Source organism: Vigna umbellata, chromosome 4, assembly GCF_029865625.1.
Source record: "Vigna umbellata cultivar VRB3 chromosome 4, Vumbellata_1.0, whole genome shotgun sequence".
Lineage (NCBI taxonomy): Eukaryota > Viridiplantae > Streptophyta > Magnoliopsida > Fabales > Fabaceae > Vigna > Vigna umbellata.
The window spans coordinates 20,319,222-20,335,919 of record NC_142168.1 but is presented as its reverse complement, the minus strand read 5'-3'; the positions used below and the strand labels follow the sequence as shown (position 1 = coordinate 20,335,919).

General features: G+C 35.6%; 1 protein-coding gene and 1 long non-coding RNA gene across 3 annotated transcripts; both read left to right on the top strand.

The window, feature by feature from the left end:
- The first annotated feature begins 5,551 nt into the window (after positions 1 to 5,551).
- On the top strand, positions 5,552 to 11,693 carry LOC124829896 (uncharacterized). Of its 2 annotated transcripts, XR_015785654.1 has the most exons (6): positions 5,554 to 5,826; positions 5,917 to 5,973; positions 6,068 to 6,153; positions 7,668 to 7,715; positions 11,117 to 11,221; positions 11,541 to 11,693. It is a non-coding gene; the product is annotated as an uncharacterized LOC124829896 (long non-coding RNA). The 2 variants fall into 2 exon arrangements; XR_015785653.1 differs by having other exon boundaries at positions 5,552 to 5,826; positions 5,917 to 6,153.
- A 615-nt stretch (positions 11,694 to 12,308) lies between these two features.
- On the top strand, positions 12,309 to 12,974 carry LOC148199491 (uncharacterized). The gene has a single exon (XM_088112683.1). It carries the CDS (start codon positions 12,309 to 12,311, stop codon positions 12,972 to 12,974), a length of 666 nt encoding a protein of 221 aa, XP_087968809.1.
- Positions 12,975 to 16,698: the final 3,724 nt, after the last annotated feature.

Below are 16,698 nucleotides of genomic sequence, written 5' to 3'. Positions count from 1 at the left end.
TGCCGCAGCACACCTGGGCGCCCCACTTAGGGCGCTGAGCGCCAGCGACATGGGCTTGGACCTATTTTCTGTTATTTTTCTGTTTTATTTAAGGACTTGGACGTCCTAGGGATTGTATCTCTTGATGGCTCTAGCACATAAACACATTTTTCGCCCCTTGGAGGCAGATTTGGGGATGTGGGAGCTCTCCTTTTCAGTTTCTAAGGTTTTTCTATCTCTTCCATTTCGTTGTTCATCTAGTTTCTTCATGACGATGGAGAACTAATCTTATTTGTTGTTTGGGAAGATGTAACCTCTAAACTCTCATGTATTTGAATTTGTTCTGAATTATTATATGCTTCTTTCATTAATTGTTAGGGATTTTCTCCTTTGCTAAATTGTTATATTTTATGATTTGTCCAAGTATCGGGAGATATCTTACGAATCACGATGTGGGGAATTTCTCCCAAAAGCAATATTGCTTAGGGATGGGGATAGGAGGTTTGGTCGTCTTAAGCTTCTAATTGTAATGCAAAATTAATTATTAGGGATGCAAGGGATTGTGATATAGTAATTAAGGATAGACTTTCTTCGCCGAGTGTAGGGTTTTAAGTAATTTAGAGAGTGACGTTAAAAATTTAATGAAGAAGAAGAATTCATATACATGAGAGTGATTATCTAAACCCCTCTAACATTATCATCTCATATTATCAACTTCATCCATTCATTCTAGTGTTTAACCTCAATTGATCAAATTGCATTCATGTTTGTTTTTATTGCATTTGTATTCAAAACCCCAAAAATTGTTCTTAAGTCTTAATTAGTTAAGCAATTACACAACTGTTTAGTATCGTGAGTCCTCTGGGATATGATACTTGGTCTTAACATTTTATATTACTTGATACAATTCGGTACACTTGCCGACATCTTAAGAAATCGCAAAGGAGGTCCAGTTGTTTTCAAGCCATTTATGAATGTTATGGCCTTCAAGAGAAGTGTTCTGTTTTGAGAAGGATAACCAATAGTTATACATCAGGAGTGTATCAATTTAGAAAATGAGGACAAATGTGAAAGAAAGGAGTAAGTCTTTTGATTTAAGAGTTTTTGGTTGATGTTATGAAACAGGTACTAGTATTTCCACATTGGAGTGGTGGAGTTCACTATTACATTGGTGTCTAAAGCAGAACCAATGTTAATAGTTCATAATGTGATAATTCCTGTTAATTGTAAGGAATGCAAGAGGTAGGTGATGGATTGGTTAGAGCAGTAGTGTTTGGACTCCGTGGTGGTGGATTGTTTAAAAGATGACTTAGATCCAAGCCCATCATTTAAGCAAAGATCCATTTACTTGAAGAATAACAAAGAAGGCTTCACAATAATTTTGAAAGCAACCCAAAACCTCTTTGCACACTCCAAATGGAAGCCCGAAGCCCAACCAGAGGATCCAACAAGGAGTAGATTTTAGGTGTTGTCGTGAAGGAGTAGATTTCAAGGTAAGGGAAGCTAAACATTTTCTTAATTTGTGTTTGTGTTATAAATTTTGGTATCTTTATAAGCTATAGAGGATTTTGAGAAATTGGTATCTTTATATGTATGTCTCATGGATGATATTTAATAGTATGATGTTGTGTATATTTGGTATAGTGTGATTGTGATGCTTGATAATATCATGATTGAGTGTGATAATGATGTTTTAGTGTTGGAAACTGAATTCAAAGTAGTGGTGAGGTGAAAGGGTTAAATTCTTGAGTTTTAAGTCGAAAAAGTGGGGATGAGTGAATTTGAGAAATAGGTATGAGAATGAGAAGGTAACTAGTGTAGCACTGTTTTGTCGTTAATTGGGACTTGTTAAAAGTGTTAGAGGATTGAAAATTGATATGTAGCAAAGAGGGGGGTTCATGGTTGAAACTTTCAAGTGTTTTTGGTGTAAAAAGGGATTTTGAGTTGTGAGATTTTGAAATAAGTGGTGTAAACTGTTTTGGAGAGTTTGAAGCATATTTTGAGACCATTTAAGACTTGTCTAAAGGTTCATATCAGAAAAATCTTTCATGGAAGTGTTAATTGCTTCATAGGATGAGTTTCTAGTCCATTTTGGACGTTTTAAGTGTTAGAAATTGAAAATAGGAGTTCTGAGATGAAACTGAGGTATTAGGCAAGTGTATTGGGTGATTTTTGATGACTTGTAATTGTGTTTCGATTTCTTTAATGCATGACCAATAGTCTCAGGTATTGGTGTACTATATGAATGTGAATTAATATCAATGGTTTCAAAGGTGTGGAAGAGAGTTCCAAGGAGAAGGTTCTTAGTGGTGGTTTTAAGTATTGTAAGTATGAATATGGGAAGCTTAGTCTTGGAGTTCCTCCTGACATTCTAATGGTCATTCTCAAGTAAAGAAGGGTGAGGCATGTCATGAGAATAGCAGGAGGTCCTAGTCTAGGGGATTTACCTTGGCCTAAGGCTATTGATAACAGACTAACCTTGTGTGATAGCTTGGGATGGGCAGTTGTTTGACCACAACAAGTGCATGAACTGCCATAGCTCGATATTCATACTAATCCGGATAGTCAAGTCAAAAGGTGGTTGATAAGTGTCAAAAATTACAAATATTAATCAATTATTTTAATCTCCTTTGATGTGTTTATGGATAAAATCTCATGGAAAGTTGTACAAAATGTATATATAATTAATTTTATATCAATATGAGTGTTTTTGGGTGTTTATTTTGCAGATGAATAAGGATTTGAGAAGATAAAATGGTCCATGGAATTTCAGTATTCACTATTCATGTGGCACTGTTCACGCGTTGACTGACAATGTTCATGTGTTGACTGTCACTGTTCATGCATTAACTGTCATTGTTCATGAGTTGACTTTTTGCCCAACAAGTTGACTTTCTCGCCCAACAAGTTGGCTTCACTCGCCCAGCGAGTTAACTTTTCTCGCCCAGCGAGTTGACCTCTCTTGCCCAGCAACTGCAGTGTTCTCGCCCAACGACTGGAATGTTCTCGACCAGCGAGCGGCGGCATTTTTTCCCAGTCGCCCAGCGACTCAATGATGCTCGCCCAGCGAGCCACTGCTTTTGGCCATTCGCCCAACGAGTGGTAGCCATTCGCCCAACGATTGTACACTTAAGCCACAAATCTTTAAAAACGCGAAAATTGAAGTTCACAAGTAGTTTTGGACAGTGGAGAGTTGCACAAACTCCCAGCTCGAGTTTGGAGGATTCAAGGGCGCAAGAACACAATTTCTCACCATCCAATCCATCCATTTTCTTCCATCTTGCTTCCATGATGTCTAGGAGTAGCTAAAACTCCATTTCATTGGGGTTGAAAGTAATGTATCAAAACTCTATGTAAACTTTGTTGTTTTATGTTAATTTTTTATGAATCTTTTGTTCTATCCTTGCTATTCATGCTTAATGATGGAAATCAGAGCCATTAGAGTGATTTGAATAATTGGAAAATGCTAGGATCACGGACCTAGGTAGAACAACCAACAGAACTTAATTATAGACATAGATTGAAAACTTTTGGGCATCAATAACATCGGTCTGAATGCAAATCTGAATTCTAAGGGATTAAAGTTTTAGTAAAAAGATTTAGAGCTTGTCATTTGGAGACTTCTCTGCTTATGATGTTGATGAATGATTCTTGAGGAATTGTATCTGATAGTAAAGAGCATTGAGTTTTGAACATGAAATTCAACCCCAATGAACCTAAACTCGACTGTTTTTACCACTTTGTAAATTTGAACTTTTAATTAAATTGTGCATGAAAACACTGTGATATATGTTATTGTAGGTAAATTGGTAAATTTTCATAATTAGCAAAATCAAAACAAATATCTTGGGAAACGATATCCGGACTTACCAGTTTATTACTTGAACGATTCTGTTATTTCTGAAGAAATTTTGGACTCATCATCTGATCAAGAAAAGGAGACAAGGGAAGGTACTCACAATGGAGAAGGTTCTAGGCAAGGAAGACATACTCTTGCAGATTACAACACTTTCTCAGTGCCTTTACACTTCAATAGTATTGCAAGACTAGTGGTTAATGCCACTAATATGGAGATGAAGCCAGCTCTCATCCATTTGGTACAAAGTAATCAGTTCCATGGATTATCTCACGAAAATCCGTACATGCACTTGACCAATTTCATGGAGATCTGCAACATTATGAGGATTCACCAAGTTCCAGATGAAGTTATTTGTCTTAGTTTATTTCCATTCTCATTGGCTGGTAATGCAAAGATGTGGTTAAATTCTTTTCCTGAAAATAGTCTGACAGTCTGGGATGATGTAGTTGCCAAGTTTTTGGAATAAATTCTTCCCTCATGCAAAATACAATAAAGGGAAGTAAGAAATTTCTTCTTTTCAGCAAGATATTGATGAAACTCTGGGTCAAGCCTAGGATAGATTTAAAGGCCTATTGAGGAAAACTCCAACTCTTGGGTTTGATTACCCTACAATAATCCATTTGTTCTTGGGAGGACTCAAATCTCAAACAAAGTTAATGTTAGATGCCTCAGTTGGAGGTAATGTCAGATGGAAGACACATGAGGAAGCACATGAACTAATTGAGAATATGGTTGCAAATGATAGTGAAGTTCAAAGTGAAAGAGCTCAATTTCAATAGAAAGGTGTCCTTCCACTTCAGTCTCAAGATTCTTTGCTAGCTCAGAATAAGATTATGACTCAACAACTTGAGACATTAATGAAGAAGTTATGTCAGCTCCCTAAAGAGCTCCAAAATGTTTCTCAAGCCCAACATCAGATTATTCAAAGTTGTCAATTGTTCGGTGGAGATCACAATAATGGTCAATGTGTAGTGTAGATCATGTCTCATGAAGAAGTGAACTATATGGGAAATCAAGGTCATCAGATGAATTATAATCAAGGTCAAAATTTTAATCAAGGTTGCAGACCTCATTCGAGTGTGGGACAAGTCGGTCCATCCAATAGACCACCTCCACAGAACTTCCAGCAATATCCTACTCTAATGGACAGAACTTCAAAACTGGAAGAAACCCTTCAACAGTTTATGCAGGTATCAATCTCCAACTACAAAAGTATTGAAGCTTCAATTCGTAACTTGGAGATTCAATTGGGCTACCTAGCTAAGAAGTTGGAAGAAAAACCTGAGAAGAAGTTTGTGGCTAACACTGAAGTTAATCCAAGGGAGGAGTGTAAAGCCATCACTACAAGTTCAGGAAGGGTGTTAGAAGAAAGAGGGCATGAGAGAGAAGAGCAAGAAAGAGATAAGGGGAGTGTTGAGAAGAGAGATGACATGAGTGAAGAAACACTACAAGAAAATAGCTAGTTACCCGCGGATCATTATATACGGATTAGATCGGTATGTAATAAACATATTATATACGGATCTTATATACGGATATTGGGAAATCCATTATATACGGATAAATCCGTATATAATAATAAAAATATTTATATACGGAGGATCCGTATATAATTGCCGTACATAACGTTGGTGCCTTTGAACTTGAAGCTTTGTAGGGATAGTTCGTATCTAATATCTGTGTATAAGCTGATTTTAGAAAAAAAAACAAATAAAAATTAAACTGAAAGCTCCAAAATTTCCCCCCTCTATCACTCTCGAAAAAAACACATCTTCTCCCTCTTCTCGAACCTCTCCTCGAACCTTCAGTCCACTTCTCCCTCTTCTCCCTCTTCTCCCTCTTCTCGAACCTTCAGTCCACTTCTTCACTGCACTCTCTTCTCCGCTGTCAGTCCACCTCGCCGGCAGCGAGCCTCTGGTTCAGTGAAACCCGCACTCCACGTCACCACTCGCGATTTGTGTGGATTCAGATTTCATTTGTCGAACACGGTGAGTAATCGAAGCTTTGAGGATTATTTTTGATTTCGTTTTCTCTTTTTGTTGTTTGGAGGTTTGAAATTGTGACTTTGGAAACCCTAGGTTGGTTTCTTCGAAGTGGTAGAGATAAGCTGGAGTTGTAGTTGCGTTTTGCTCCTGGTAAGTTTGAATCGTTTAGATTTGAGGTTTGTTTGAGTTATCTTTTCTCTGGGTGTTGTTACATTGTCCTATTTTTGGTCGTTGTTTTTTCGAGGTTTGAAATCGCGAATTTGGAAACCCTAGGTTGGTTTCTTCGAAGTGGAAGAGATAAGATCGAGCTGCTATTGCCTTCTACATTTGGTAAGTTTGAATTGCTTATATTTTGGTTTCTTTTTATTGGCTGTTATTGAAAATGGGTCTTGACCAAAACTAGTCACTGAAAATGGTTTGCTTCGTTTTGGGTGCTTTTATTGCTTTCAGATATTAGTCATCATGGTTTTGACAATCATGTTAGTGGATCCTATTTTTTCAAAAAAGTGGTAACATGGTTTGAAGTTGTTTCCTGGTTTGAAGTTGTTTCCATTTGAAATGTATATATAACTATATATGGGGCATAATATGGCACGGGAAGGGCATAACAAAGAGTACATATATATTTGCAATAAGTTCAATAATAGTTGCAACATGCAGCTGGCTAGGTAGTTCCTCTAATCTGAAAACAGAGAACAATGTTGGAGGTAGTTCTTCTAATCCTTCCTTACCCCCTTCCAAAGATGGTGGAATATGTTGGAGGCAGTTCCTCCAATCCTAAACATAGTGGCATTAAGGAACAAGACCATTTATTGACAATAGCCAAAATTGGGAGGATCATGAAGCAGATTTTGCCTCCTAATGCAAAAAATACCTTTTTCTACACTCCTAGTTTATTTGCTAAAGCTCTTTGAACACACTGTGTTTTTTTAACACTGTCACAAAAACAATAATTGTTGCACACCAACCAATTCCATCCCAAAATCTACTTTTGTCTTCAAACATCTTAGCTGTCTCCCTCTTGCTGTCATAAAAGAACAACCATGCCTGTGAAATCAACAACCATACCAAAGAAACAAGATAGTTGGCTAAAACTCAATGAACCATGTTTAATGAGTCAAAACAAATGTTAACTTCAGTTTCCTGACTTTGGAACTGATCAATGCTCTCAAAGTGGTGCTCTTACGCTGATTAAAGATGGAACAATGATAAATTCTAGCAAAAGGAGAAATTTGTCAGTTAATTTCATTCATTTTGTTCCAGCTTTTAGAGTTTTCAAACTTAAGGGTGGTCTAATGTGTGTGTAGGGAAATTGACATATATGGGTGGCGTTTTGAGCCTAATGATAATGGAAATGCATATCTAACATACAACTTTGAAAAACCTGCAATGTTTGGAATCCTTACCGTAACCCCATATGGCACATTAAAATTGGTAGAGTTTTATTTTTTAAAAGAACCAAGTTTCTGGAACTTGAGGTGGATCAAAATAAATGTGAATTTTATGGCAAGTGTGAACCCTTTGGAAGTTGTGATAACTCCACATCAACAAATTCCAACTGTTTGGATTTAAGGACTTGGTTATGACTTAATTAGCATCCAACATATATTGCAATAATATTCATTTATTTAACAATATGATTAGTCTAGGCAGAGGACAATACATGAAGCAATGAAGTCATTGGTTACTCAGTAAAATAATTACATATGCATTTTAGTACAGTAGTAGATATGTTACAAAGTTAATGCCCCTCTTTTTTTGTCCATGTACCTTTATGTTGTCCTTGTACTATAAAACTAGTTTTTTTAATTGATACAATGCATGTTGTGACTTGAAATCATCAGGTAAAAAGTTTCCCCATTTTCTGGTCAAACAGTGACATCAAAACCCAAGTAAGTGGTTCTAACCTTTTATTTGTATTTAGTGTGGGGAGGTAAATTAGCCTTGTGATTGTTTGATGTTCAATTGCATTGTGTCATTCTTGTTAGTCACTGAAATTTGGTTATGGATGTAGTAAAGTACTGAAATGTGGTTATGGATGTAGTAAAGTATGTTAGTTTTAACATGTGTTGTTTCTATTTTAGTTAATTTGTAGTTTGATGTTCTGTTTTAAATTGATATACGATTCTGTATACATATTCCATATTATAAAAACTTTTAATTAAAAGATGTATTACTTATCAAAAGAAATTAAATTAACTAATGTAATAATAATGATCATACTAATATTACAGAGTGATATACAGAGTGAGAGTGATATTATAAGGGATGATAAGTAGAAAAAGGAATATATATATATATATATATATATATATATATATATATATATATAAGATTTGAAAGGAAAGGTGGAAAAGAGAGGCGTGTTGAGGTGTGGCGTGGTGGCTGCTATGGTACATGTGGGTGGCTTCCCTTTGTGATGAACAAGATATGCATCTTATCCTCATTTTGTCTTTTAGTGGTCTTTGATTTAGTCACCCTACTTCTGAATGCCTCACTTCTACGCATGCTATGTGTTGCTCCCAAAACGTAACACCAATCCTTCATTCTCCAAGAAAATAACTCAATGCTTCTCCTTTCCTCTCCAACTTTCCGTATGCGTGCAGCTGCTCCCCAAGACGTGACAGCAGCAACTCTTCTCGGTGACACCCTTCCACCCAATCTTAATTCATATAAGAGCTCTCTTTGCTTCCACCAGTGGCACCTCCAACACGTAACCATGCATACCACTTCACCTACTATGGTCAAACATGCACCTCCAATTCATTCTCAGCATGAACCCAAATTAAATATTCAATTGTAGTACAAAACCAATGTCACATCTACACGACTTTTGCTTCCATCTTCCATTCTCCCATCAAATCAACAAGCTATGACAATTACATCCACTAAAAGAAGAAAACAAAGTAATCTCTAACATGCTGCACGTTAACTTCCACAAAGAGTTAAAATACACTCCTTTTCTCTCCCCAAAACCGTCACACCTATTCCCATCTAGCTTCCACCTTCCTTTTTTTATTCATCATGGCATAAGTCACACTTCTAGACAAACTTTTTCTGAATTTTAAAGAATGATGTGTTTTTCATTGCAAAATGCCGTGACCACTTTTCTGTCATCATATCACACTTTCTTCTAACAAAACCAAGAACTTATCTCTTCCTAAAAGCAATTAAATAAATATTCTACTCTTCCATCACAACAAACATTGAGTACAGCCGTGTAGAAGTAAAAAGCTTATGGAATAAAATAAGATGCAAGTAAAATAAGCAACCAAATGCAATTCAAACTGGAAATGATACTACATAAACACGTTAACAGCAAAGAGGGAAGGGTACGTTTTCTTACACATGTTTAGAACAATAAATTCACTCTTTGTTCAAGCATTAAGAGTAAGACACACAGAACCTATTGAAGTTAAACTCCATTCTCTGCTGGGTGCCGTGCTCATCAAAACTCAGCCAGAACTCTTCTCTTCCAGCAGCCGTGACATCTACTCTACTCCTTGCTCTCCAACCAATTTGATGTTCTGCAGAGAACTCCAGCCAAGAGAGTAGTGTCTCCCCAACAAAAACGTTGACAGCCAAAAGTTCCAAACCAAAAACCCAGAGTGTGTGTGTTGTCGTGAGTTCTGTAACCAATAGTAGTGTCCAGACTCCGAGTCGTCCCCTTCCTCTTGTGTGTCTCTTCATTTTTAAAGGGAAAACCAGCCAGCCATGAGCCAACTCTTCCGTCTAGTAGTGGCCCCTTCTCCATGTCCGTGTGCAAGCTTTTTCATTGAGGATAATATTCCCTTCAGTAGCTGCTCCCTCTTTTTATCCCAACGTACATGTTTTATGAATGCTTAGTTGTCCATGGGCCGTGTGTTTTTTTTATCTTTGCTGCACCGTGAGTTATACAATGAAAGGGTTGTATCCTCATTTGTACTACTTCTTCCAGCTGGGATTTACTTGGGTCAGTGAATTGTTTTACCAATGGAAGGATAAAAGCTTGTGTGTGTAGTGGACAAAGCAGAGATATCAGAATCTTGCAGCATGGAGCTCCTCCCTTTGTACGTGAATTGCTCCCCAGGAATCAACTAAATGCCAACGCAAAACCTTGAGTGGAGAATAATACCGAAAGTGGTGGCCCTTTTGATTCAAACATATGTGATGTTTTGGTGTGTGCCAACGTGGGTTGTCATGGGGCCATGCTATTACTTTCCAATCCATGTCTGAGAAAACCGTGAACACTCCACATGATACCAATTCCATTCTTCATTTTGCAGTTTCAACCGAGAAGTGATGAAGTATTTGCTTCCAGCTGTGTGCTTGGGTGTTACTTTGGTTGTGTGAAGGCCGTGAGCTTTTAGCTTTGTAACAATTATAGCAAGCTCTTCAATGAATGTTAACGTAGCAAAACCATGAGGGGCACCCTCCAATAAGCACACACCGAGAGTTGCTTGTCTTCTCCAATTGAAAAGTCAAAAGTTTATGTGTAGAGTGGAAAGCACCTGAGAGTTAAAACTCTGCACTTCTTTTCTATTATGTGGGCCGTGACATTTAGGTGGCATGTGTTGATGTTTGACAAAATGAACTTGACAAAATGAATTGTTATGGGTTGTGATGTGTTGTCCCAGCAAAAGGTGAATGGCCGTGTCTTCTCCAAAGCCTCTTGTCTTCTAGCTAAGGTTTAGAATGAGCAGTAGTGGGAAGGAAAATATTGGTAGAAAAGAGGTCAACAGGAAGTGATATGGATTTGGATTGAAAATGATGACTTAGGTATAATGGGGATAGTTATTACAGTTAGAGTATTGTTAAGAAAAAAATACGTTGGTGTGTTTAGTTCCCATGTTTATCTTCTTTTTCTCTCATCCCATAGAACTATAAAAAATAAATAAATAAAAATTATTACAGTTAGCTTTTGTGCTCTTGTTTTTCTTTAAATTTATGTTTCTGTTTTTAGAAGTTCAGAATCATGTTGTGTGTGTGTCATGTGAGTGTTGTTTTTTATCAAAGCTAGAAGGTGAAGTGCCCAAAATAATGTTGGAGTTGTGATGTTTTCTTGGATTTTAGTCAATGATTTTGTTTTCTTTAATTTATTTATTTTTCTTTTATTCTATTTTCTATATTTACACTACAAGAAAATTGCATTTTACTATATATGCCCATATTTGTTAATATTAAGTATTATGCAATTTTTGTATCTAGCACTACATTGGCGTATGAAATTTGGGGCAATTTTTTTAAAGTCACAGTTCATAATGAAGACCATCAAGTGGCTTTTATATAAATCAACAACTTTTATTTGTTTCAGAGTCCAAATGGTGTTTGGAACATTTTTGGTGGCAAGCTTTCATGGGACTTGAAGCAATTGTATGTGATGATCCAAATTTTGAGGGGCGTAGAAATCCTTCCAGTGGTATATTTATATTATATTTATTTATGTTTCAATTATAGCAACCATGTTAGCCTGTTGGTAGCATTTCAAGAGAAAGGAAGTAGAGATTTGTGGTTTGGGATAGTAGAAATTAAAGAAGATTTTGTCAGTGAACTTTTAATGGTTTCTGAAATTTGCTGAGATTTGTGGTTCAATTTGATTGATCTTTTTTATCCCCTAATTCTAAGCCATCATCTGTTAGAGAACTTTTAATGATTTTTGAAATTTTCTTTAAATATTTTATTTGTCCATATATATTGAAATGTGTTTCAACTAAACTTTTTGTTAATTTTTGGTTCAGGCACTGCTTAAGGCTATAGGAGCTAGTGTTTACTTGGTCAGGAAACCGTTAGAAAATGTAAAATCATTCTTGTAATTGTCTTTATGAATAAGAGTTGTATTTTTTTAAGTTCTATTTATAGAATTATCTAATAAAGTTTTCATATTTTAATTATTTGGTTCAAGCACAATCATATGTAAATTTGTTACATTTGTAATCTTGTAATTATATTATACATTATATATTATGAATATATTTGGCAATTTTTCTGGCAATTTAACAGTTATGTTTGATTCTTATCAATTATATGAAATTTTTAGGTATTAGGTGTAAACGTGGAATTATCTAATTTTTTTTTATAAAACTATAAAGTTATATACGGATTACATACGGATTATCCGTATATAATTATATAAAAATTATATACGGATTTGTCCGTACATAATTATATACAGGTAATTATATACAGAATTTATATACAGATTTTTCCGTATATAAATTATATACGGATTTTTCCGTATATAAATTATATACGGATTTTTCCGTATATAAATTATATACGGATATATCCGTATATAATTTAGCTACGATCATTTTATATACGGATTTTTGTCCGTATATAATCCGTATGTAACACTATTTTATATACGGATTTTAGGTCTTACATACGAATTTTGGTCGTATGTAATTGCATTTTTTCTTGTAGTGAAAAGGATCAAAAGAGTGAAAAGGAAGAAAAAGAAAAAGAGAGAAGATAGAGAAAATCAGAGAAAGAGAGAATAAGAGAAAATGAAAGCAAAGGTGTATGAGAAACCTCTTCCTTATCCAAAGGTTTTCACTAGGAAGGAGAAGGAAAGGCAGTTCAAAAGCTTCATAGATATCTTCAAAAAGTTAGAAATCAAGATGCCATTCTCAAAGGCCCTGCAACAGATACCTTCTTATTCTAAATTCATGAAAAACTTGCTTAATAAGAAGAGGAAATACATTGAAGAAGAAACTATTGAAGTACAGGGTCAGTGTAGTGCAATCATCCAGAAGTTGCTTCCACCAAATTTTAAAGATACTGACAGCTTTACAATTCCATGCAATATAGGAAAGCTAGCTATTGGAAAGGATTTAATTGATCTAGGAGCCAACATAAATCTGATGCCCCTTTCTATGTTTGAGAAAATTGGGGATCTGAAGATGAAGTATATACGCATGACTCTACAATTGGCAGATCAATCAATCAAGTATCCTTATGGAGTGGTAGAGGATATGCTCATAAAGGTAGACAAATTGATATTCCCTATAGATTTTGTCATTATGGAAATGGAGGAAGACAAAGAAGTACCTCTCATTTTGGGACGAATTTTCATGAAAACAGCAAAGGTTGTTCTTAATATGGATGATGGAACACTAATATTCAAAGACAAAGATGAGGAGGTAATTTTTAATGCATTTGATGATATGTAGCAATCAAATGATGAAAAGAAAATTCTTGAAGCTGCAAATGAAATCATGTTTGTAAGTGATAAACTCGGGGGAGCTACCCAATTGTTTGACATTAAACCCAATTGTGTTCGGGGAAAAGATGATAAAGATGATAATCTGGATCACCACCAGTTGTTAATGCAAAGCAAGGAGCCCAAATCAAGCAAGCTAATTATACTCAAAAGTAAGTTGTGGGTTTTCAAAAGCAAAACCAAAGACGGAAGATTTGAAGTTGAAGATCCTTATTCTAGGATAACCAGACAGGTATCTAAAAAACAATGGAAGAGTTGTTGGTGGAATAGAGGGAAGAAGCTCACCAAAATCAAAAATCAACCATGAGCTTAATGGTCATATTTTTTATTGTGTTCACCAAGCATTAAATGTTAGTCGACTGCATTAATTGCACATTCAATTAATTGTCGTGATTGTTGCTAACTGTTATAACATAATTGTTGTATTCAAATGCACTAGTAGCTAAGTCGATTAAAATGCGTCTAAGATGAGTTATTCTATAAATTGACGCAGATTTGATTTTTGTAAGAACTTTTGTGATTCTAACATTTTCATATGTTTTGCAGAAAGTTGTGATCTTACAGAAAGTAAAGAAAAAGCTCCAAGAAACAAGAGTGACCGTTGTGATCAACTACTTGTGATTTCTTGAAGTGCAAGATTGTTGTGTTTTTCAAAGGCTGATCAACTTGCAAATTTGGGTGTCATTGATAGATCAAATTGTACAATCTTTTGAAGATTGGTTTGAAGTTCCCTATTGTGATTACAGGAAGAAGAGCGTGCGGTGTTCTTGACTTTGAGAGTGTCTCAAAGGATTTAGACAACAGAAGAGGGGATTCTTGTTGCTGGTCTTGTTGTGTATTACCTATATTTTGATTAGAGGGTTAGAGAGGTGTTTTATATTTATGATGTGTGGTCGTTATAAAATCCTTGTTGTAAAAACCTTGACCATTACGTTCTGCATTCATCTTTATTTGATTGATTACGTTCTGCATTCATCTGATTAAATTTTTGCTGCATTGAAAATCTTTTACCTTGCTATTAAAGAAAAATATCAAGGCATCATTTTTGTGAAAAAGATTTTAAAAGATTTTATTTTTACATTTCACCAATTCACCCCCCCCCCCCCCCCGCCCGCTCTTGGTGCGAGAAATTGAGCCATTATATTTTAACAGTTATGTTATTGTTCTCCTCTTCTTTAGTGTTGTTTTGTTTCCTTGTAAAACCATGTTTCTTCTAGCCAAACCAAGTTATAACTTGAGAAAGACCTTTTGATTTAAACCAGAATGTGTGAATTGTGTATGAGATGACTTGCAAGAGTTGATGAAGTAGTTGATAACAATCTGAGTGTGAATTGGAGTTGTAAACACTTGCAGGCTGAGATAAACACCGATTGAGCATATATGTATTATTTTTTTTCTGGTTGTCTTATCATTCTGGGTTTAAGAACTTGTTTAATAGAGAAATCATCACAATCGTTCTAATTATTTGGAGATGCATGTACAATGTTAATTTATGTGACAAGGATTATGTGATAGAATGTTAATTGCTCCTATTTGTTTTGTTATGTTGTTATTGTTGCTTTTCATGAGGACATGAAAAAGTTCAAGTCTAGGGGTGTGATAAGTGTCAAAAATTACATATATCGATCACTTATTTTAATCTCCTTTGATGTGTTTAAGGTGTAAAATCTCATGAAAAGTTGTACAAAATGTATATATAATTCATTTTATATCAATATGAGTGTTTTTGGGTGTTTATTTTGCAAATGAATAAGGATTGGAAAAGATAAAAAAGTCCCTAAAATTTCACTATTCACTATTCATCTGGCACTATTGACCGGCATTGTTCATGTGTTGACTGTCACTGTTCATGAGTTGACTTTTCACCCAACGAGTTGACTTTTTCGCCCAGCAAGTTGACCTCTCTCGCCCAGCAACAAGAGTGTTCTCGCCCAACGAGCGGTGCCTTTTTCCAGTTGCCCAGCGACTCAATGATGCTCGCCCAACGAGCCATTGCTTTTGGCCATTCGCCCAGCGACTGTACACTTAAGCCACAACTCTTTAAAAACGCGAAAACTGAAGTTCATAAGTAGTTTTCGACAGTGGAGACGTTGCAGAAGCTCCCAACTCGAGTTTGGAGGATTCAAGGGCGCAAGAACACAATTTCTCACCATCTAATCCATCCATTTTCTTCCATCTTGCTTCCATGATGTCTAGGAGTAGCTAAAACTCCATTTCATTAGGGTTGAAAGTAATGTATCAAAACTCTATGTAAACTTTGTTGTTTTATGTTAATCTTTGATGAATCTTTTGTTCTATCCTTGATATTCATGCTTAATGATGGAAATCTGAGCCATTAGAGTGATTTGAATCATTGGAAAGTGCTAGGATCACCGACCTAGGTAGAATAACCAATATAACTTAATTCGATACATAGATGGAGAACTTTTGGGCATCAATAACATTGGTCTTAATGCAAATCTGAATTCTAAGGGATTAGAGCTTCTGTAAAAAGATTTAGAGCTTGTCATATGAGGAATTGGAGACTTGTCTACTTATGATGTTGATGAATGATTCTTGAGGAATTGTATCTAATAGTAAAGAGCACTGAGTTTTGAACATGAAATTCAACCCTAATGAACCTAAACTCGACTGTTTTTACCACTTTGTAAATTTGAATTTTTAATTAAATTGTGCATGAAAACACTGTGATATATGTTATTGTTGCCAAATCGGTAAATTTTCATAATTAGCAAAATCAAAAACAATCTCTTGGGAAACAATATCCAGACTTACCGATTTATTACTTGAACGATTTGATACGCTTGTTGAGGAATCAACAGTGGTTGTCATGCATAAAGTGTTTGATTGATTTGGTGTAAGATGTGTATCTTTAAGTAAAATGTTTAATATGTTTTGATGTATTATGAAAATGTTTTGTATCACTAGCTTACGCTTGCTTTTGCCTTTGTTGTTTATGTGTTTTTTCTTTTGCAATGATCACCCTAAAATGGTGTGAGCTTAGGGAGGACACCTTTTCAGTCGTTCAATGTGAGGTTGAGAATGAAGCAGCAACATAGATAGAGTTTGTTTCTCCAAGTGTAAGATTTTCTTCATCAGTAGTGTGTAGTTCTGGTAAGTTATCATCTATGTAATGTTTTATTTTAGTAGTTTTATTCTACTAAAATGGATGTTACAAAGACCTTTCGCATGTCCTCTAAAAATGAAAAAACAAATTCATAAAATTCTTCGAACTGTCTTCCATTGATCAAATGTTTCTAAACTATAACAAGTTTTTTTCACTAGTGCAGAAAGGGCTTTAGACGTTTGTTATTTTGGGCTTTTAACGTGAGATCCCGATCTGACGTCTTTATGGGTGACGTTTATGGGACGTCGGACTCTACAGGTTTGACGTCTTTATACCAAAACCAAATTCTAAGCGCTCTATAGACATCAAACATGGCATTAACCGACATCTACTGCAGCTCGTGTATTTGAGTAGTGTAGTAGCACCTTCTTCCATTGCTAGTTTCGTCATAAGAAAAGATTGCGTCTTTTGAATCTCTTATGGCATTTCAATCGAAAACTGAATTTGGGTCCTTGCTTAGTTTCATTCCAACCGGCAATGAAAACGAATAAGGTGACATGAGAACAAGGCAAGGACCCAGGTTCGATTTTGGGTTGAAATGCTATAA